The 23,997-nt window shown below is 37.2% G+C and overlaps 1 protein-coding gene across 1 annotated transcript in view; it reads left to right on the top strand.

Annotated features, from left to right (window-relative positions):
• Positions 1-23,997, top strand: part of urb1 (URB1 ribosome biogenesis homolog) — a 45,013-nt gene that overhangs the window by 10,786 nt on the left and 10,230 nt on the right. Inside the window, exons 11-32 of the mRNA XM_084126791.1 lie at positions 503-676; positions 765-873; positions 965-1,090; positions 1,171-1,283; positions 1,455-1,574; positions 3,208-3,324; positions 4,003-4,141; positions 5,054-5,224; positions 5,464-5,663; positions 8,728-8,940; positions 9,698-9,883; positions 10,722-10,987; positions 12,322-12,604; positions 13,682-13,943; positions 14,051-14,249; positions 15,492-15,669; positions 16,233-16,291; positions 16,946-17,136; positions 18,815-18,925; positions 19,014-19,077; positions 19,169-19,337; positions 22,825-22,933. Of these exons, the coding sequence (XP_083982917.1) occupies positions 503-676; positions 765-873; positions 965-1,090; positions 1,171-1,283; positions 1,455-1,574; positions 3,208-3,324; positions 4,003-4,141; positions 5,054-5,224; positions 5,464-5,663; positions 8,728-8,940; positions 9,698-9,883; positions 10,722-10,987; positions 12,322-12,604; positions 13,682-13,943; positions 14,051-14,249; positions 15,492-15,669; positions 16,233-16,291; positions 16,946-17,136; positions 18,815-18,925; positions 19,014-19,077; positions 19,169-19,337; positions 22,825-22,933 (3,559 nt within the window). The remainder of the gene's footprint in view (positions 1-502; positions 677-764; positions 874-964; positions 1,091-1,170; positions 1,284-1,454; positions 1,575-3,207; positions 3,325-4,002; positions 4,142-5,053; positions 5,225-5,463; positions 5,664-8,727; positions 8,941-9,697; positions 9,884-10,721; positions 10,988-12,321; positions 12,605-13,681; positions 13,944-14,050; positions 14,250-15,491; positions 15,670-16,232; positions 16,292-16,945; positions 17,137-18,814; positions 18,926-19,013; positions 19,078-19,168; positions 19,338-22,824; positions 22,934-23,997) is intronic.

Below are 23,997 nucleotides of genomic sequence, written 5' to 3'. Positions count from 1 at the left end.
CCCATACAATGTTTTGTTGGCTATTGCCACAAATATACCCGTGCGACATAAGACTGGTTTTGTGATCCAGGGTCACATTTAAGAAATGTTTCCTTGAAAAAACATTTGTCATGCCTTAAAATAACTTGAATGTAACTCTACACCCTTGCCTCATTTAGTATACGCAGTTCTATGAATATGCAAATGAGCCCCGCCTCCACTCACTCACTCAGCTCAGAGATCCACTCATTGACGATCACGCGTTGATCTGATTGGTTACAAGGTAGTTTGTGACGTCAGAAACACCAGCGATTTCAAAGCGTGTTTTTGAGACTGTCTTTGGTTCACTGCAGTTTGAAGGAGAAAATACTCAGCAATGGTGTCGACTGATGAATTTACACATGGTTTGTCTTAAAGCACATTAAAAACACCACATAGACATATAAACAACACTAAAAACTTGATTTTCTTTTTTTTAATGTCATCTTAAAATGATCCGAGACATTTCTTCTTCCTCTAATAGATGCATAACTTGGTGGTCCAGCACACAACTCTTTCCCTCCTGGTGTTTATTCTCAAGCGAGCTCAGAAGAACATTGAGCTCTGCCTGGACAAAACCGCCTGGGAGAGTTCAGACGTTCACAGCCCTGCCGCGATGGAGGAGTTTGTGCAGCTTTACAGAGAGGCGCTCAGCAAGGTGAGGACGATGGCAAAACAACGGGAATGAAAGGGTTTAAACCGAGGGAATAAAGAAACAATCAGTATTTATCCTTTTATTGCCACAGATTCTACCGGACATGATGTGTGTTGTTTCCAACTGGCAGTCGCTCTCAAAAGAGAAGGAAGATGTAGCAAAGACGAAGAACACGGAGCAAAAACAGACCAGAGAACACCGTAATAATCTTTTTTTCTGTTGTATCTATCTATAGACTTGCTGTTGTTGTTGTTTCACACACTATAAAGATGAAGTGTTTTTCTCAATCAGCGCGGCAGGACGATGCACAGCTCATTCTGGTGAAAGCTCTTCTGCTCCAGGTGATGTGTTTGTATCAGCGGGTCGTGCCTCACCTTGTCAGCCAGAGCAAATTCGATTTCAGCAAACTCCTGAAAGGTACAATTGAGAACAGGTATAGTGCAGTTAGCTTCTGACCTGCTGTGGGAGGAGGAAGTGACTTATTGAGACGTTTGCAGGCATTGTGACGGAGAGGGGAGTGAAACAGGAAGTTCCTCCAGTTCTACAGTATCAGATTCTTCAACTGGCTCTTGAACTTCCTGCAAGCAAATTCTCCTGGTTCCGCGTTCAGGTGAAAACCTTTATTCTTGGATGCTGCGTTTGTATCTTAGCTTTATAGTCACATTATTCAGGTTTACGTGACCATATGTCTTTTCAACAGTTGCTGATGTTTTTCAGATTATGTGTTTGGTTTTTCGTGAGTTGAAGATTTTCACTTTTTCCTTGTTTTTTTCCGGCACAGGAACTAGCAGATCCAGATCAAGAAAAAGGAGAGAAATCTGTCTTCTATTTGTTACTTAAGATGTTTGTAAGTAGTAACAGTAGCTACTTGAAGACCTCCACCAGGATGCTGGTCCTAAAGGTGAGTTCAACTGCACCCAACAACAGAAGAAGACCTTTGATCATTGCTTGACAAAAAATATAAAGAATTGTAGATCATTTCATATATCTTTACATATTTAATTGCAATTCAAAGATATAGTATAGTTCACCCAAAAATAAAAATCTTTTTATTATTTATTATGTTATTTATTATACATCCATGTCGTTTTATGATTCACAATGCTGTTATTCTTTGTACTATTTTTTTAATACTGTTCAACTATGTAATGCAACTAGTGAAACAAGACTTTACAGTGTTGAAAAATGATTAATTGATTTTAAAACGTTGCAAAATCCTCCCAAAAAGTGTTTAAAATGTCAAAAACAAAATTATGGTGTTTAAAAGTAGAAAAAGTCAAAAAGATAAACAGTGGGGGTTTTGCGCAACAAACGTATTATTCTGTATAACCGTATTCTGTCACAGGCCACATCGCTTCTGGTTCAGGTGTTTTGTTCATGCTTCGTTAAATATATGAATTTGTATCCTAATTAATATCCTATTAATTAATATCCTAATTTGTAAGTCGCTTTGGATAAAAGCGTCTGCTAAATGACTAAATGTAAATGTAAATATAGAGATGTTTTACTCGAGATGCCTTCAGGACACGAGCAAAGATGAGCTTGCATGTTATACTCAAATCGACTATTTATGTAATTAATCATGTCACCATTATGAATGATAACAAGTTTTAAAACGACAGAAACTTTTTATCATTCATAAAAATATATTTTACAATTTATAATATTAAGTATACGGAATAGTTCCAGAAAAAATAATAAATTCGGTAACACTTTATAATAAGGTCCCATTCGTTAACATTAGTAGTAAATGGGTTGTTCCAGTTGTATATCCACTTGGTTCGGCACGGCACGATTACAAACCGTTCTCTGCCCGGATTTCTCAGCACATGTGGATGACCGTGGATGACCGTGGAGAACAGTGCTGATAGGATGCGTGTTGTGACGTCGCATGGATGGGTCACTTGTCTGTTGGCCAAGCGTGCTATTTAAGCGAAGTAAACACTCAACAAGAAATTGTTTGTGGAAAATGACACCATATCCGTACCGGATCGGCACGATAGGTAACAGTTAAGCAATGAGAACGGTTCGGCCCGATGGTGGAAAAGCAGCTTTAGTGTGTCCCACAGAAAACAATCCAGCACATATGTCTGGAATGACATTAGGGTGAAGAAATAATGATGGAATTTTCTTCTTTGGCTGAACTTAAAGTCCTCCTGTAGTCAATAATTGTATCCCTTAAAACTCATCTTTGATCACCAAAATTACACATTTTAAAGTTTTTTCTCACTCACTCACTCCAGCTCAGAGATCCACTGGTTGACGATCACACGTTGATCTGATTGGTTACAAGGTAGTTTGTGACGTCAGAAACACCAGCGATTTCAAACCGTGTTTTTGAGACTGTCTTTGGTTCACTGCAGTTTTAAGGAGAAAATACTCAGCAATGGTGTCGACTGATGAATTTACACATGGTTTGTCTTAAAGCACATTAAAAACACCACATAGCCATATAAACAAGATTAAAAGCTGGATTTTCACCACAGGGGGACTTTAAATGGTCCTCTGGGTGCTGATTTGTCCTCTGCTTTCAGGTGCTGAGGGACAGCGGTGTGTTTGAGCACACGTGGAGGGAGCTGGAGTTATGGCTGGACCGTCTGGCACGTTTGGACCCATCCCAGCAGGAGGCCGTTGTTCAGTTTTTAGACCATGTACTGCATTCTGCCCACTTTTACTGGGCTTTTTATATAACCATGTCAGTGTTATGAATGATACAAAGTTTATATTTTGTTGTTTAATACCCGAGTGACTCAAGATTTTCAATGAGAAAATATTTTGGGACTTGTTTTTATCATAATCAAATACATAGTTCATTTTGAAGTGATGTTGACTTTAAAATGAAATATTGATTTTAGAGTTTTGAAAAATCCTAATCATAATAAAATTACGGTGTGAGGCAACAGTAAAGACACTTTAATGCACTGGTCAATTTTGAGATTTTGTGCTTCCATCATATGAGTCTTCTTTCAGACTTTTCGAATGAAAGTGTACAAAAAACGTTTGTTTTATTACGTTTTAACTATTTGTGTCTAGATTTTAATTGCAGTAAATAGGGGTGAGTTCTTGATTGGGACTCTTTTTGACTGGGAAAAAGTGTCCCAATCAACCTGAACTCACCCGTATCTTTAAAGGCTGTTTTCTCTAAATTAGTTTTTTTCTCTCAACTTGTAATACAAAACACTTGTCTTAATGTTACCGGGATTAATCAACTGGGGAATCTATTAGTTAAAAACGTTACCCACTTCACATCCATGTTATACTCAGATCAACTGTTAATATAATCCCGTCACCATTACGGATGATTTGAAGTTGATGTTTTGTGTTGGCAGGTTCTGATGCGCGTGGTGTGTGACCCACACGTGTACACTGAGAAAGCAGCGAGTGCGGTCCAGGAGGCAGCGTTCCTGCAGGCCAATCTGAGCGGCCAGGAGGGAGACGAAGCCAGCATCCCCATATCACACATCGACGGTTAGCATTGCACACACTTTTACAAATGTTTCTACAATCCGAGGTCATGCTGGCACTGTTAGGGATGTTAATATGGATTTATCTGGGTTGTTTAACCTTGTTTAATTTTGACCCAGAATTTTGTGTTCATCGGAGGGGTCCAAGACCCCAGGACTTTTGTCGCACTTGAACCACGAATACACACACACACACACACACAAAAATGTAATGGAATTGAGGAGTTTTGAGGTTGAAATTTAAAAAAGTAACAAATCTTTCCCTTGTGGGTCAATTTGACCCTCATAGGAATGAATGGAATGCGAGGAATGCTTCAGTACACATAGAAAAACATAAAAATGCTCAAATTATTAAAAAAAAAATATAAAAATTATTAAACTTTACCAAAAATGATTTTATAATGTCTACATGTGTATCTGAATGCATACTGAAGATAAACTGACTTTAGGACCCAGCGGAACAGCTCATTTGCCCCAAATAGTGCTATAAGGCCATCTAGTGGCAAGAGTCATGAAATATCATGTTACATAATTTATTTTCCACAAGAGGTCAGCAAAGACACCCAATGTAAGATATTGTGAGCTGAAATAAAAGGTTTAGGCATGAAATTGTGAGTTATTTTGAATTTAAGTTGAAAGAATGTGCTTAAATTACTTTTTTATTTTTTTATTATATCTAGTAATTTAAAGGTAAATAACAAAATTAAATAAATAAAAAATCTCCAAAAAAATGCATTAAAAAATAGAAAAAAATATTATCAAAATTAAATAAAATAAGCTTTCTGTAAAAAAAAAAAAGTAAAATAAAAAAAGTATAATTTTAGGGCTTCGGGTCATATTGACCCCGCGAGGGAAGGATTTGTTCCAGGACGCGAGAGAAGGATGAGGGTTAAACGTGTTTTACTCTGTGTTTTAGATGTGCTCGACATGGTTGATGTTATAGTGGAGGGCAGCGAAGGGGACGTGGAAGAGATCGGACCGTCCTTCACCGAAGACATCATCCTCCAGACGTTCCCGTTTAGCACCATTGTACCAGCTGTGCTAGAGGCTCGCAACAAACTGCCGGAGAGTTTTAAAGATGGGAAAGGTAACTTCTTGAATTTTGAAGATCAGGGTAAAGTGTTCTTACTTTGTCTTCTGAGAAACATAAGTAAACGTAAGTATCTTCTGTGGCTTCTGAAAGGCAGTACTAAGTGGAAAAATATTATCTTTAAACAAAATAAGAAAAATGTACTCGCCTTCATCCTGTTCAAAGTTTTCACCCCCGGCTCTTGATGCATGATGTTTCCACGAGCTCATGTAGGGAATGCTCTGTCTGTTGTACAGGTGTGGTGTACGAGTACATGGCATCAGTCCTGTGTGATGTCCTGCACTGTCAGAGGGACCCGCTGGCTCTGTGTCTGACCCTCCAGCACTACGATGAAGAGCTCAACTCGTCAGAGTCTTCATCACCTCCTCACGCCTCTGTCCTCACCTTCTACCACTACTACTCACAGTGGCTCCCCGAAAACACACGCAAGACACTGGTTGGTTCAGTACAACTCATCTTCTTTTGCTGCTTTTTCTTTTGAGTGTATGGAAGCTTATAAAACCGTACATAGGAAAAGTTATGAAATTTGGCACACAGATGGAGGACAGTCTGTTATCATAGCAAATTTGCTGTCTCTGGTCTTGATAGATTCTTTGGTTCTCACTGAAAACAGTTATTCCACAAATTTGAAAAACTACTTGAACTTTAACTACATGAACCTCGACTTTTGGTCCAATTTTCACTAAATATGACTCTTCAGACCACGGCAGCAAAACGATATATATATATATATATATTAGGGCTGTGAAACGATTAATCGCGATTAATCGCATCCAAAATAAAAGTTTGTGTTCACATAATATATGAGTGTGTACTGTGCATAATTATTTTGTATATATAAATACACACACATGCATGTATATATTTAAAGGTGCCATAGAATGTGAAATTGAATTTATCTTGGCATAGTTAAATAACAAGAGTTCAGTACATGGACATGACATACAGTGAGTCTCAAACACCATAGTTTTCTCTTTCTTATTTAAATCTCGTTTTTGAAAAACACCCCTGAAAAACGGGCGAATCTCCACATAACACCAACTGTGACGAAACCGATGGGATCATTAATATGTACGCCTCTAAAAATTTGCATATGCCAGCCCATGCTCAGTGCCAGGCGAAACTGCACAGCCGAATCATCAGAAGTTCTGCAGGTGAAGAAACAAGCAGGAGGAGGATCATAGGGAAAATGGCAGATCTATCTATAATCGGATACCGCTACAGTTTAATTCGAAGTTGTTTAGTTGCTCTGCCCATTTCACCACGGACTGTTACAACAATATCAAGCAGCCAGGCTTCTCTCGGCGTCTCAAACGGACGAAGGGGGCAATTTCAACTAACGTTATATTCCCGCAAGCGGCAAGTAGGGATTTTATTAACGATAATTTACATTGTGTTATCTAGATCCAGCGCGATATTGTTTTTTCCTCGAGAGACATCATGGCTTGCAAACGAGCGAACGAAGCATGGCAGTTGCTCAGTGTTTGGTTGTACAAATGAACACAAAAATATTTTTTTGCTCCTTCATCCGAGCCTCTGGAGAACCAGTGGGTTATGTGAATTTCTGATGTGTAATTGTTCAAATTCAGACAGATAATCTTTCTTTCAAAGTCGTTCAACACTGTTTATGCATCAGTATATCGCGTTGCAGTGATAAGATCTTCATTCACGCGATCAACAGGCTGTCATCTGCTCAGTGCTCATCACTGAAACCTTTTATGTGATGGGAATAGATCTAAATACTTTAAAAAAAAACTTCTCATGATTCGTTAATCCCGATAGCTGTAATAGTAAAAACATATAAAAGCTGTAATAGTAAAAGTTTTCCAGATAGCTCTACATGTAATGCCAGATATTTCATATGCAAGCATGTCAGCCAATCACAGCAGTGGGCAACAACACTGAAGTCTCACAGCAGACACGCCCCTTCAAACAGAGTGTTCAAATCAATGGATGAAATCAGGCTAGGAAATATGCCTTTTATTTCTAAATTATAACAAATTTTGATCTAAAAAACATACTAACATTATAAGGGCACCCCAGGAAACATTATAAAATAATAAAATAATCCATTCTATGGCACCTTTAAGATTTTTTTTTTTATTTATACATAAAATATTTATATTTATATATAATACAAATTATATATACAGTATATTTAAGCAAATATTTCTTAAATATATACATGCATGTGTGTGTATTTATATATACAAAATAATTATGCACAGTACACACTCATATATTATGTGAACACAAACTTTTATTTTGGATGCGATTAATCGCGATTAATCGTTTCACAGCCCTAATATACATATACAGTACAGGTCAAAAGTTTGGAAACATTACGTTTTTTTATATTTTTGAAAGTATATTTTTGTCTCTAATGCTTATCAAGGCTGCGTTTATTTGATCAAAAATACAGAAAAAAACAGTAATATTGTGAAATATTATTACAACTTAAAATAATAGTTTTCTATTTGAATATACTTTAAAAAATAATTTATTCCTGTGATGCAAAGCTGAATTTTCAGCATCATTACTCCAGTCTTCAGTGTCACATCATGTGACATCCAGTCTATCACATGATCCTTTAGAAATCATTCTAATATTCTGATTTATTATGAGTGTTGGAAACAGTTCTGCTGCCTAATATATCTGATGAATAAAAGGTTAAAAAGAACTGCATTTATTCAAAATAAAAAAATATTTTCTAATAATATAATTCTTCTTTACTATCACTTTTTATCAATTTAACACATCCTTGCTGAATAAAAGTATTGATTTATTTCAAAAAAAGAAAGAAAAAAAAATACTGACCAGTAGTGTATATTGTTGTTACAAAAGATTTCTAATTTTAAAAAATTTGCTTCTTTTTTTTATTTTTTATTTTTTTACTTTTTATTCATCAAAGTATCTTAAAAAAGTATCACAGGTTATGAAAAAATATTAAGCAGCAGAACTGTTTCCAACTTTGATAATGCATCATCATATTAGAATGATTTCTAAAGGATCATGTGATAGACTGGATGTCACATGTGCCACTGAAGACTGGAGTAATTGATCTTGAAAATTCAGATTTGCATCACAGAAATAAATGATAATTTAAAGTATAATAAATTGAAAACAAATTATTTTAAATTATAATAATATATCACAATATTACATTTTTTTTCTGTATTTTTGATCAAATAAATGCAGGCTTGATGAGCAGAAGAAACTTCTTTCAAAAACATTAAAAATGGTAATGTTTCCAAACTTTTGACCTGTACTGTGTGTGTGTGTATGTATATAGTAGGTAACACTTTAGTTTAGGGTCCAATTGTCACTATTAACTATTCACCTAGAAATATGCATGCTAATAAGAAATTAATAATATACTAATGTTGTGAAATGGAATATTATTGTGAAGTGTTACCGTTTCAAAATTGTTCTTATATAAATGGCTGTATGGAGTTTCAAAGCTCATTCTTTCCTGATGTACTTGTCAATCTTTCTCCCAGTTCACGACTGAAGACTTCAGTGAGGATCGATCTTACGCTGGTTTCACCGCTCTGCTGAAGGCCGTCTATAGTGAAGGAGCAGATGCTTTCCTACGGGACTCTTTTAAGGAGGCAGCGCAGGACACTCTGACCTCTCTGGATGTGTCCCAATTCCCAGTGGCTGTCAATCAAGTGCTTCTCTACCTCAGACACTTCGTCGTCACTTTCAATTCGGTATTGAGCCTTTCTAAAATATATATGAGTGGTTTCTGTATGTGAATTAAAAACTGGGCAAACAGTGTCCAATTCAAGGTATTAAAAGGATAATTTACACAAAAAAGAAGATTCTGGCATGATTTACTCACCCTCATGTTGTTCCAAACCTCGACTTACTTTCTTCTGTGGAACATAAAAACATATTTTAAAGAATGTTTGTAACCAAACCATTTTGCTGAGCATTGACTTCCCTACCCCAGATATTTCTCAAAATAATGTATGTTCCACATAAGAAAGTAATGAACGACACTTCAAGGTGAGTAAATGGTGACAGAATTTTCATTGTCCCTTTAAAGTTTCAGAAAACTATACTAACATTTAAATGAATGAGTTTCATTTGAGCTAGTAAAAAAAAAATAAAAAATTCATCCATGAAAATACACTACAAATCCAATCTCTTATGCTCACCTAAACATTAATATTGTGAAATATTATTACAATTTAAAAGAACTGTTTTGTATTTGAATGCATTTTAAAATGTAATTTATTCCTGTGATCAAAGCTGAATTTTCAGCATCATTACTCCAGTCTTCAGTGTCACATGATCCTTCAGAAATCATTCTGATATGATGATTAGCTGCTCAGTTATTATTGGTGCTAATAATTGTAAAAATATTGAAATATTAACGTAAAATCTCGGGGGTCTGAGGGGTTTGTCTGAGGAAAGGACCGATTGTAAGTGCGTGTCCTGAATGACTGACTGTGTTTCCCGCAGCTCCCCAAGGAGACGGCAGCAGAGGTGTTGGGTCGTCTGATGGCAGTGCTGAACTCTCTCATCCTCAAACTGCTGAGCTCAGAAACACAACAGCCCGCTCAACCCGAGCCCGCGGGACAGCAGGACGAGGGAGACCTGTTTTTGGACTCAAACCACGTACCCGCGCAGAACATTGATAAGAAACAGGTAGCCAGCCTTTGGTTTTAATTTAAAGAAATATCCTGAGTTATCCTGGGTGGGACGGGGGGGATTAATTAAATTAAATGCGTGATTAATTAAAATAAGGCTGTAATCACATATTGCTTAGTATGGTTATCAAATCGCAAAGGCTGTGATTTAATTAAATATAAGCGCTGCGTGTTTCAGAGTGAAGCGCGGGACTGTTCATTTACTAGTGACAGAAGAGAAGCTTTAAAGGCTTGTGGTTTTCCATGAAATAGAAATTATGTAATGACAACAACAACAATATTATTATTATTATCATTATTATGTTATTATGAAAGATTTTATATAACTGTTGTTGTTATTAGTATTATTTTTATCGTTATTTATTTATTTTAGATTTTTTTTATGTGTGTTTGGAGAGATATTATTAAATGATTGTAAATAATTAATTGTAATATTAGTGTTAGATTCTTTTTTTATAGATAGATAGATGATTGTTGTTGTTATTAATATTATAAAGCCATATTGATATATAATCACAAAATTATAGTACAATATAATTGTGCAGCCCTACAAAAAAGCACAGCAAACCTGTATCTCTGTAAATCGCGATCATATATTTGTACATGTATTTTTGTGTTTTTGCTTTTTTTTTTTTTTTTTTTACACAGAACAAACACAGGAAAAAAAATATTATGACACAACAACAGAACATTTGTGGGGCAAATGGCAGTCAATTATTTTTTTTATCTTAAAAAAATCGCAATTCGATTGCCCCTCACCCCCCGATATGGCGACTGTAGGAACAGAGTCCAGAAGCCTTGCATTGTTCCACCCCTGTTTTTCCTCTGCTCCCCAGATCACACTGGCTGTCCTCAGATCAGTGTTTAAACACCCCGCAGTGGAGCAGTGGTTTCTGGCTCTGGAGTTGAGCTGTTTCCCTCCTCACAGTCTGAATCCAGTGAGACTGAAGCATCTGTGTGTGTGTCTGAGCGAGAGCACGCTCACCCTGCTGGAGTCCAGCGCCGGCGCGCTCCGAGACCTGGACGCCCTAGAGATCGTGAGCTCGTACCTGACAGCCGTGCAGAGAGCCGTGCTCGCAGAACTACACCACAGGAGAAGCAAGTATGTCAAAACATGCGGTTAAATACAATTTAAACGGATAGGTATCTGTTTACATACTATTTTGCAATACAATTAATAATACTTTGATATTAAAGGGTTAGTTCACCCAAAAATGAAAATTCTGTCATCAGTTACACACCTTCATGTTGTTCCAAACCCATAAGCGTTCATCTTAAAAACACAAATGCTTGTTTTGTGTCACGCAAGCACGTTTCATTGAGTGAAATAAAAGCGAGCGCCGCATGTTCAAAGTCAAAACTTTAAGCGGTTGCTCATGATCTATTGTTGATACATTGTTTGCTCTATTTTCAATTAAAAGTCCTGCATTATGCTTAAAATACATCCAGTAAATAGGTTTCACAAGTATTAGCACAATAATATGTTTGTTGCCAATTGCTTTCTTTAAACACATTATTATCAGATGAACAAAATCCAATATCGATCAACCTCTAATTCGTATGTATTGATATATTAGTACATAAACCAATTTGAATACACACACAATACATATATATATATATAGAGAGAGAGAGAGATATATAGATATATAGAATAAAACTAGTTTTGAGTATTTAAACGTTTTGAGGTTGAATAAACCTGTTTAATAAAGGAACACATGATTTATTTTGAAATTATGTGGGTTTGTTCTGTATGGACATTCATGTTATTTGTGCAGGTCTTATAAGTTCTTAAATCTAAAACACTGCCGAGGCTCTGCTTTATGAACTTATGAACTGTGAAAGTTTTAGTTGTGTGGACTTTCAATGGAGATCTTGTTTCGAAGATGAACAAAAGTCTAATGGGTTTGAAATGACAGAGATTTTTGAATTTAAAGTAATCCCTTTAAGTTTGACTTTTTGTTTTGAATCACAGATTTTCGAAATGGAATAATAATAGCACACCTCTTACAATATACGGTATACTGCATACTTAATTTAAAAAATAGTATGTAATACAGGACACATTGTGCAACAATAAACCTCACTACAATTCAGTGGCGCCCACTTATCATCTCTAAAATAAATGTGGTTTTGCATTTGTATTCAAATATACAAAAAATGGTGCATAATAACGAAGAGGCGTTAAAAATCATGGTTGCTGTTACTTCTAATTCATTCATGACACTAGAAAGGAAGTGTCGAGTTGAGTGTGTTGCATTATGGGATGTGATATTCAGTGTGCTGTGGTTGTGTAAAGGCCATTTTGGCATTTGTAGTGGGTTTTCTGGGTATTCCATGTATACACAAGTCTTATTGTGCTCGAAAATAGTATGAGCGATATGCAGTGTAGTTTTGTGTTTGGTGCATCACTGAAAAATCCCTTTTGGTCTTCAGAAGTTGTCCCAGAAAGCAGTCCCTCTGCGTCCGAGCGCTGCTGTCCCTGCATGACTTCATGGAGGCGTCCAGCCTGAAGGAGGTGGTGTCCGCTCTGCTGCTGCTCCCTCAGAAGAGCCTGGTGGCCCCTGAGAGCCAGCTGAGCGTGTACGGGCACGCGGTGCTGAAGCTGCTCTCTGAAGACCACAGCAGATGTGTTTCTCTGTCCCAGGCTCACCTCAGGGGTCTGGCTGCTCTCCTCACGCCCTGCCAGTGTGTGCCGCTCGAGGACTTCCTGCTACAGGTACACACAACAGGGAAACTTTACACTCAAGGGGCTGATCTAATCACGGTGAAGTTCTTCACTTAGGGGTAGAAATGTTCATTTTTGGGTGAACTATCCCTTTAACCAAAGAAGATTTTCACGTCAAAAGCCCTATTAGTTTAACATGGAGAGGTGGAGTAAAGTAATTATTACCAGAGATTCTCTGTGATTTTAGTCAGTGCCATCTCAGTAATCATTATGGACAATGTCAGGAAAGATTACGGTGACTTTTATCCTCAGTAAAAAGGTCTGGAAAAATGACCTCAGGTAATACTAATCCTGTGCGAATAGACCCGCTGTAAATATGTACTTGAATATTCCATCATTTCCTAATTAAAAGTAGTTTTCGTGATTTTTCAAGTATGGAGGTGCTTGAAGAAGCATTCAGTTGCGTTCTAGACGCTGGGACGAGTCTGTGGCAAAACTCAAGTGTTTTCCACACACCATTCAGATCAGAAAAAAGGTGGAAAGCACTTGTTAGAGGCACGAAACATCTTTTAGCGTTAGGTAAGTGCCTATTACCAACAAATACAATCTGGATTTAATTAATCCATCGTTCGACCAGACCTATCTGTTTTCTATATATAAATATGTAGGTTATGTGTGTTTGCGCACATGATATCAGAAAGCAACGTAATGCGCACATGATGACATGAAGGTGACGAGTTACCTCTCCCACTTCTGCTAGTTTTACTGAGATCTTATCCCGTGCGAATTGGCCAATGATATTACAGACGTCCTGTGGTAAAATTACATTACTCCAACTACCCTTTATAAACTAATCCTGTCCGAATAGGGCTAAAGAAGTAAGAGCCACACATACTTACGTAATTACCAAGGACCAAATGGTAGTTTGAAAGTGTTTACCAGCTTGGCAAGCCATTTCAAACTCCTAAAACGAGCTTCGTTTTGGCCTGATTTTGTTCAAAGTGACATCACACCAGTTCATTCCTCGATTTTGCTTTAAGTATATCGAGGGCCTTCAGAGTAGTGATAATGCGCCTACAGATGCCATTGTCTTTTTGTCACACTTTCTGTAAAAATGTCTCTCTCTAGGTGCTGTCCCGGGAGCCAGGCACGGCCAAACTCATTCAGACGGACGTTCTCCTGCACTGCATCCAGAGAGAGAGTCCTTCAGCCCAGGCCATTGGGGTCGTTCTCCTGCAGAACTGCTCCACACATGTGCTCAGCTTCGAGCTCTGGTGCCTGGAGCCGTCTAACCTAGCGCAGATCAGCTCCCAAAGCAGTGGCTTCTTGTTTCTACTCAACGCCTACCTGAAGAGAGACATTAGTGATGATCCCACCCGCCCTAAAGACAGTCAGTGTTGCTGCTTTCTTTGTAGTGGCTCAAATAATGTTGTTCGTATTGAATTTGACGTGCGCATACAGTAGGTTTCATGTGGTCTCATCTATCGCTGTACGCAGTTCATAAATCAGTCCTGAAGGCCCTGAAGAAAGCTCTGCTGTCTGAGCTGTGGCACACAGTGCAGCGAGGGGAGGTTACGAGCGACCTGCATGTGGAGGTCCTGTCCGGTCTCATCCGACTGGCTGCTGGGAACGCCGACCTCTCTCAACTCATGAAAGATCTTCCTGCCATCCTTCAGAAACCAGACAGTCATCAAAGGTAAACTCATGGTAACACTTTACAATAAGGTTCATTAGTTAACATTAGTTGACTACCTTAGTTAACATGAACTAAGAATGAACAATACAATACAAATCTTAGTTAAAGCAACACTAAGGAACATTTTTTTATCTTAAAATAATGTTTCCAAAATCGTATCAGTGGTTCATCGAGTCGTAACAGGGTGAAAGGCACTTCTGGCTTCGCTTTGCAGCCCTATATCTGCTATAACCACACTATGCAAGTTTGCCAAACCGGGTGGCGTTTCTGTAGTTCGAGTGAGACATAAGAAAACTACAAATTTGACTTGCTTTACGTCAAGCGTTACAATAGTCATTATTTAGTTTTTCTTCATTTCTGATGTCGAAATACATCATACTTTCATGAAATCATGCAACATACTCTACCTTGTCTGTGGACATCGTTCATTCAAAGCCGGTGCTGGATAAACAGCGAGTGTGTGTGCGACAGTAGACTGTGGGCGGCGAAATTATTTACGACAGCGGTAATGGACAATTCCGCTTCCAACCTGTAGGGCGACCGAAGAGGAAACGTTCCTTAGTGTTGCTTTAATATTAATTTCAACATTTACTAATTATTTTTTTTACATAATACATATTTAAATCAAAGGTTGTATTTGTTAACATAATTTAATGTGCGGTGAACTAACATGAACAAACAATGAACAGCTGTATTTTTTATTAACCAACATTAACAAAGATGAATAAATACTGTAACAAATGTATTGCTTATTGTTAGTTTATGTTAGTTAAAACATTAACTAATGTTAACTAATGAACCTTATTGTAAAGTGTTACCAAACTCATCACTCTTTCTGTCAAATAGAGCCAAGTGATAACTAAAAAGAAAATAATTAAAAAAGGTTTTATTTGTTTGGCTGCATTTCATGTGATCATTAACCAACATCAGAGAACAAATATTGAAACTTAAAATCTGAGGAGGGACTTCAACTAAACATTTTAGGTCAAAGGATTCATCTGACAAAAAAGTCAAATCCCTGCACTAATGAAACAATACTTAGTAGTAAACGGCTAGATTTAGTATTTACCATTTTTAGATGATTAAAAAAAGTTATAATAATTGAACCCATTCATTAAAAAAGAGACCCGTGGAAATGATTCAAACTTCCAGTAAGTTTAAATAAGTTTAAATGATTGACATCCTACTTTAATATTTGTGGTGTCGAACTGAAGCTTGATTTGCTGGCACATCTTGTTTCAGGTGGAAGCTGGCAGACGTCATCAGTGAAAAGCTGTCTGAGAGTTCAGAGGATCTGTGCCAGTGGAGGACATCTCTGCTTTCGGCCGCCCTGCGCTGGCTGGCTGCGGTGTATAAAGAGCAGAAAGACCCTCAGTCCCTTCATGAAGAGACCGTGCTGACGAGACTCGAGTCACTCCTGGTGGGTCCATCATCATCTTTCTTTTCTAGGTGGATGAACAACTGGTTATCATCATAATTTCTGTGGGTGGTGTTAGCTCCATGTAAACAGTACTTTACTGATAGTTCTTTCACATGTTTTCTTTTAATATTATTCAAAAGTTACTGAGGTTTCCAGATTTAGATGTTTAAAGTTGAAAAGTGATTCAAACTAGCCTCATGATAACGTGTGTTTGTTTTACTATCGAAACTGACAGTTGCATATTTTAAACTTTTTAATGTGGCGTAAGTCAGAAGTTATTACATTTATTTTCAAAAACAGTGCAATTGTAATGCATTGACAAAGCATTCCCTTTTATGTACTTGTGTAAATTATGTTTTTAACTGTTGTGTTTAACACAGAATACCATTGTCCATTTTTTTTTTTTTTTTATTCACATATATCAACTGTTTGTTGTAAACTGTGCTAATAACAAAATTTGTGCCACATAAGCATAATGTAGTTATATAAATGTTTTACACATTTTTGTAATGTAAATAGCTCAACATTCAGCTGATGTTTACTGCATGTTTGGTTTATTGCAGATCGTTCCAGAAAACATCACTGCATCAGACTGGAACACCTTTGTCAAGTCTGGGCTGAAGTAAGTGACTTTTCTCTTCGTCCTGTAGTCAATCATTTGATCCCTTAAAACTCATCTTTGATCGATAAAATTACATATTTAAAAGTTTTTTCCTTCAAAAAATAAAAAATCTTCATGCCTTAAAATAGCTTGATTGTAACTCTACACCCTTGCCTCATTTAGTATACGCGGTTCTATGAATATGCAAATGAGCCCCGCCTCCACTCACTCACTCCAGCTCAGAGATCCACTCGTTGATCTGATTGGTTAAAAGGTAGTTTGTGATGTCAGAAACACCAGCGATTTCAAAGCGTGTTTTTGAGACTGTCTTTGGTTCACTGCAGTTTTAAGGAGAAAATACTCAGCAATGGTGTCGACTGATGAATTTACACATGGTTTGTCTTAAAGCACATTAAAAACACCACATAGACATATGAACAATATAAAAAAGATGGATTTTCACCACAGGTGGACTTTAGGGTCTTTCGCACCGGATTAACCTTTTCATAGTTCCTACAACTATTGGCGGTAGTACCCGGATTTAGGCGTATTCGTACGTAGGCGTACCCTTTTAATGAACAAAAGGACACAAATTGTTTACTAGCTTACTACTCCGATGACACTATCAGTGTGCGTTCTGGCTAACTAAAACTGCTCTTAAAATTCCACTCTCAGGTATCGATACAGTGACTCAGGCTTTTTGGGGACCTTAAACACCCTTGTGGAGATCATATATGGAAGACCAGAGACCCCTAAAGAGCTGCTGCCCCTGTCTACCATCCACATGATGACCACCAGTCACTCTCTGTTCTTGCCCACGATGCTGGCCTCACAGAACGAGCCCCACAGTCCTCATCTGTCTAAAGGTAAGAGAGACCAACCATATCAGCAGCTCAATGTCCTTCTCCTGCGGCGCTTCTGAACACATGAAGCTTATCTTTTGATTGGCATCTAAACGTAATCTAAATTAATGATGATCAGTTTAAAGTCAAGTCACCTTTATTTATATAGCACTTTATTCAATACAGATTGTTTCAAAGCAGCTTTACAGAGATAACAGGAAAATAATGATTCAGTCAGTGATGCAAACAGAGTTAAATTCGGCTGTAAAGCAGCTCGTCAGTTCAGTGTTGATGCAGTTTGGTTCAATAACTGTGTAAAGTTCATTATGAAATGTGTTCAATTCATCTATAAAGCAGCTCTGGAGAAAACAGTGATGTTATCATCAGCTCACTTCAGTCCAATAGTGTCAGTGCAGTCGAGTCAATAATACTTTAGTGTCCTTAACTAAGCAAGTCAGAGGCGATAAGTTTAGAGATAAGTACATTGAGAATTTATACAAAATTTTATGTGCATGATCATTAGGGGTCTAATAGTACTCCAAAATCACGGTTCGTCAGTACCTCGATTTTAAAGTCACAGAAGGGAGAAAAAAACAAAGCAAACTAAATGACTCTGTCCTTGAATAAATATCTATCAATATTGCTGCAACAAAAAAAAGTAATTATTTGTCTTTTTTTCCCTCAGAATTGCGAGTTCTCACAATTTTAACTTTATAACTCAGTTGCGAGTTCAATTCGGACTATTTTTCTCTCAATTGCATATTTATATTTTGTAATTTACTCAGATTTGCAATTGCAAGTTTACATCTTGCTATTTTGACTTTTTAATTTTTTTTAATTTTATGTTTGTATATTGTACCCTCACCCTTTTTTTCTTGGACTTCTGAGTTTACATCTCACAATTCTGTTTTTTTTTTTTTTTTCACCACAGAATAACACAATAAAAAAGGTAATTTGCGACTTTCCTTGTAATATCCCACAATATTGTTCTCCTGACTGTTTTTTCCTCCGAATTGCAAGGAAAAAAAATCTAAGTTGTGAGAGAAAAATCATGATTTTTTTATTATTATTATTTTTTTATACTCTCTGGCGAAAACAAGCTTCCATAGCGCACAGAAAAATATTTTCGCTAAATGTATATTTTAGAATGATTGCGTTCCCGTTCTATTGCGCTCCATCTGTCGGGGGTGCTTGTGCACCTTCGCTCATTCATTGAAGTCTGTGAAGCTTAACGGAGACTTGCTTGCTAAAATGAAATTGCACATCTGACAGGAGGTCTGCTTTAAAAAGTAGGCTTAGGAGTTAGTTTGAAGCGCAACTTAGGACAACTTGGATTCCTCAATATTTTCAGATGTTTTAGAAGCATAAATCAACACAGGACTGTCCCATCGTAGCTGGAAACCTCTGAGTTTCAAATTACGTTCCACACACAGATGTCCTTCACTTTCAGTGGTTGAAACAATGCTTTGGTTCGCCACACATGCATGCCGAACCGAAAGACCCATACCGATAATTCTCAGTACAAATATGTGTACCGTTACACTCCTAATGTTCTTCCAAAAAATGTATCAAGGTTTTTTTTTTGTTCTGCTTGCCAAGGCTTCTGTCCCTATCACTATTCCTTAGACTTAGGATTACGGATTCAAACAACCTCATCTGAATGATTGTTGTTTTAAATAATAATTATAATAATGTTTTCCAGAATCATTGGTATCTTTCTTGCTTACGCTGGTGAAAAAATGTCCTGAAGTGTGTAACAGCAACCACTTCCTCGTTCTGCTTGGTGCGTATGGAGCGTCGCTGAGCACCACAGGTAAATCCCCCACTTGACATGATTCATTTGATTTGGACTGTATGAAGTCAGTCACGTGATTTAGTGAAATGGTTTTTGGTTATCGCAGACCAGAAGCTTCTACTAGTGCTCCAGGAATATGAGAAGAACAACATCAGTCTCACGGAGTTTCAGTACGTTTCAGCATATTTCACATCACACGTTTTACGATGATTTCCACGAACAGAGAACGGTTGTTTACTGCATGTGTGTGTTTGTGGTCAGGTATGTGCTGTGGGGTCCCGCCGCGGTGGAGCACCATAAAGCCCGTAAGAGCCTGGGACCTTCCCTGTGGCAGAAGCCCAGTTCAGAGCAGCTGCTGTCACTGCTCACCGCAGACATGATGTTAAACACTGTGACACACTTCCCACAGCAGCGACGCATCATCCTTCAGGTAACAACAGGAGAGAGTAAATAACATTTTAAGGTATTCTAATATATCTGTCTTGAAGTGTTAGTTCACCCAAAATTTTTAATTCTGTCATTATTTACTCACCCTCATGTCGTTCCAAACCCGTAAGACTTGCTTTCATCTTCAAAACACAAATGAAGATCTTTTTAACAAAATCAAAGAGATTTCTGTCTCTGCTCTTCTGCAGACGGGTGTAACTAGTGCTTATTTGAGTTACTGTTGCCTTTCTATCAGCTGAACCAGTCTTGATCATTCTCGTCTGACCTCTGGCATCAACAATGCATTTTCTCCCACAGAAGTGCTGCTAAATGAATATTTTCACTTATAATAATAATAATAATAAATGTTATTTGTAATGCGCTTTTCTTAAACCCAAAGCGCATACAGTAGAGTGAGCAAATACAACAAGAGCATTAAAAACAATTAAGGAAAAGCAGCCTTAAACAAATGTGTCTTAATCAACTTTTTGAAATGTCCCAACGTTGGTGCATTTTTGATTGTTGGTGGAAGCACATTCCATAGCTTGGGGGCTTTGCATGAAAAGGCTCTTTCCCCCATCGTCTTAAGCTTACACAAAGGCTGATGTAGTAAGAGAGAATTAGCTGAACGGAGAGACCGTGATGGAGTATAAGGGCTAATGAGATCACAGAGATAGTCTGGTGCAGTCCCTTGAAGTGCCTTATATGTTAACCCTCTGAGGTCTGAGCTGTTTTCTGGGCCCTGGAGGTGTTCTGACATGCTCTGACATTTCTGGTTATTTCTGTTACTTGTGACATTTTCATGGCTAAAGTCTAATTACACTGTATTCAGCACAAACTCTGCTACAATAATATATCAGCAGCATGTATGTAAAAGTTTGTAGTTTTGAGATAATGACATTTATGCGTGGTTTTTGAAAATACAAAAAAAAATTCTCACTGAAATAAGGCCATGAAACCCATACTGATTATTTCTTCACAAGACTTTTGAAAATTGTATGACGTAGCCTAGAATATTTGCTGCAAAACTATGTGAAAATCACCCTGACTGCTCATTCAGATAAGACAATATATTGATTTAAAAATTTTACGACGTGTTTTGTGTGAAAAAGCCTTATGCGAGAGCTCATTAATATGTAAGCTTTTCTCACCTGAGAAAGACAAAGAACCTCCCCTAACGGCCCTATTAGGAGCTATCAGGCCCCTATCATTCTGAGCAACCTTGCACAATACTGTAAATGAGGAGATTTAAAAAATAATGGCTTTTAAATTGTTTGGATTTATTTACAACACAACATAATCCAAAGATACACAACAAATGCCAAAAAAGCACTTCAAAGACAGAGACCTTTGTGCCATTCCTAAAAACATTGTACATACCTTTCATTTCCAAGATTTTCACTTTACCATGTTCACGTACTGAGACTCATGTGAATGTTGAAGTCCTCAGTGGCATCTGGGACCTGAAAAAAAAAAAAGTGAACATACTGATATCAAGAGAAAGGCCTGCACGATTTTGGAAATAAATATTAGATTTTTCTGGTTAAAATTGCTTTTTAAAATTCCTTTTTAAAATTCACAGAATACACACACACACACACGTTTCCAACGATATATAATATAATGAACACCAGGTTTGTTGTGCCTTGTAGGCATAAGGTATATGCGCAGTGCGGATAAAATAATAATAACAATAAATAACCTATAGCAGCCTATAAATCTTCCAAAAGAAGCTAGAGAAAAATATATTGATTATCATGTTACTTCAAATGTTTCCATCCGTTATGATGATATGAAATGAGATAATAATAAAAACATGAAGCCGTTTGGTGCGTTTTGCTTTCATCCAAAATATGATACATTCAAACGCGATCGCTTGCAAAATATGATACATTCAAACGCGATCACTCTCAAATATAAAACATTATGGTTACCATAAACATATCTATGTTTGAGCAGATATCCACAAACACAGTAAACACGGGTCTAAATATTATAATATTCCCCATATATCTAGCAACAGTTCAGCTGCAACGTGACATTTATGCAACAATAACAAACTAGGCTATGTAAGAATTTCTTACCTTATCTTTCTTGTCTTCAAATCGCGTTCTTCTTCTTCTGAGGTAGCCTAAATCCAATGTAAGCTCAGGCACGTCTTTCAAACTCGACGAAAAGTGAAGTGAAGTGTTTTGTTGTTGAGGTAACGAGCGCGTTCGCGTTCCATGTGGAGATTTGCATGTGAATATCTTTTGCGCGAGTAGGCGTGGCCAAATTAACTGTAATGAGCAAGCGTTTGAGAAGCTGGACATCTTGTTGGTTTTATACAAATTACTTAAACAGAGAATATTTGTTTTCGTTTTGAATCCGATCATTTAAAAGTACACACTTAAATGTTTATAAAGGTATATGGCTCATAAATGTGTGACAAGTATTCGCTGAGTTTTGTTTCAGTTTATAGACGTGCTCAAGAAAAAAAAGTTCACCGCGACGGAGAGGCAGAAAGCACACCCTGTTTATTTTCTTTATTTTACAAAAGCACAATGTTTTGATTTGATTGTAAGTGGACACATACAAAAGGAGAAATATCACAGATTCTTTTTTTATATTTCTTTTTTCTGTATGACCATAAATGATGGAGTAATTTAAGTTTATAGTGCTACAATGTGGAGAAAATCCGGCAAAACGCGTCGGCGCGTTTGTCGACCTCAGAGGGTTAAAATAAGAATTTTAAAATCAATTCTCGCATTTATGGGAAGCCAGTGCAACTGTGAAAGCACCGGTGTGATGTGTTCACAAGGAGAGGAACGAGTGAGCACACGGGCGGCAGAGTTTTGAATGTACTGTAGCCTGTTCAATGATTTAGCTTGATGGTTGGTTAGAGATGGTTGTGCGTGAAAATCCCAGTACATCAGCAGTTTCTGAAATACTCAGACCAGCCCATCTCGCACCAACAACCATGCCACATTCAAACTCACTTCTTTTGAATTCAAAATCCCCTTTCTTCCCCATTCTGATGCTCAGTTTGAACTTCAGCAGATCGTCTTGATCATGTCTACATGCCTAAATGCATTGAGTTGCTGCCATGTGATTGGTCGATTAGATATTTGTGTTAACAAGTTGAATAGGTAGACCTGGGTGAGTGCAATGCCAACCGGTTAAACGGTTTATAAACGGTTTTAGTCCTGTTTGCTTTTGTTTATGTAAATAAAAGCCTAAATGAAATCTGTTCATCATATAAAGTGATTTTTTTCTCTTCAGAAGACTTGAATTAAACCGCTTGTTTCATATGGAATTATTTTACAATCTCCTTATGAACAATGTGAAGCCTCAGAGCTGGGTGAACTAACCTTTAGAACAAATTCTAAATTGAATTTTCCTATTTAATTTATTCCTGAATTATTCCTGTTTACTTTATAGAAGTAGGAAAATAAATAAATGAATTGTACCATTTTAAAGCCTGAGTCATGCATGAACATCACACTCTACAGGGCAGCAGAAACTCGGTGTACACACAGGAAGGCAAGCGTTCTCTCGATCTGTCATCTCTGTATGACCCCTGTTTCCTCCTCCCTCTCTTCAGCTTCATCCTTCGCCCAGGTAACCTGACATGACATGCCCACAATGCTGGTTTTTGGCTCTGTGTATTTACTAGTATTTAGGTACTTTGACTAGCACTTGTCTACAATGTATTGGGACCATATTGCCGGCTGTTTTTTCTTCTTCAATTTATTGTATCAGTCGATATTTTCAGTCGAGCATTTATTTAATCAAGCTCCAAAAGCGGCTCGTTTTTATATTGCGGGTTCTGTTACGTCACATAGGCAAATACATTTGCATATGACTGCCTCCAGAGCAAGACATCGACGAATAGTTGCATCATTGCACCATAGGCCCCGCCCACTGGCGTTTAACGGCTGGTATTTGCTTTCCCTGGATGTGAGCATCACGTCTAAAGCAAACAGAAGCCATTATAATCAGTGGATACAGTACAGATGTGTGTTCAGTTTCTGATGTATCCACACACTCGAGTCTGTCGACAACAGGACAAATGAAGAGTTCAAGAACGTTCACGTTGACAGTTTAAACAGCTTGTTTGTTTCTTCAAAAGGATCCCAGTGTCAGAAACAAGTGGATGGTTTATTTAACAGCGTCCCAGAGGATATGTTTGTTCATAGCAGTTTGTTTTGTAAACGAGGCACAGTGTAACGGAAAGTTTGCAAATAAACTTTTGTTGAAATATGAAGCAGTCAGCTGTATTTCATCTGAAAGCAGCTGCATCACAGCACATAAGTAAATGAATTCATAATGCTTTGTCTGTAAATGATGATTTTATATAGAAAATGTTTTTATAACTCTTGCTCACGTTTAATAGTGAGTGGGCATTGACACTGTTTCCTATGAACCGACGTTAACCAATTATAACAGTGTCTGTTTACTGACAAGCCTTAAAGGAGCTTAAAAATACGCATATATATAAAAATACGCATTTATATAAAAACTAATATTTTTTTATTTATTTAAATTAAAAATAAAAATGATAAGTGTACCTCAAAGAAACATGTTAAAATAATAAAAATCAATGTCATGACCCCTTAAAATCTGCCATAAGATCAACACAATATTCACATTAATTAATTATTAATTTTATATGGCCAACAAAA

This window comes from Abramis brama (genome assembly GCF_963993115.1).
Source record: "Abramis brama genome assembly, chromosome: 10".
NCBI classification, from domain to species: Eukaryota; Metazoa; Chordata; class Actinopteri; order Cypriniformes; family Leuciscidae; genus Abramis; species Abramis brama.
This window is presented reverse-complemented; position numbering and strand designations above follow the sequence as displayed.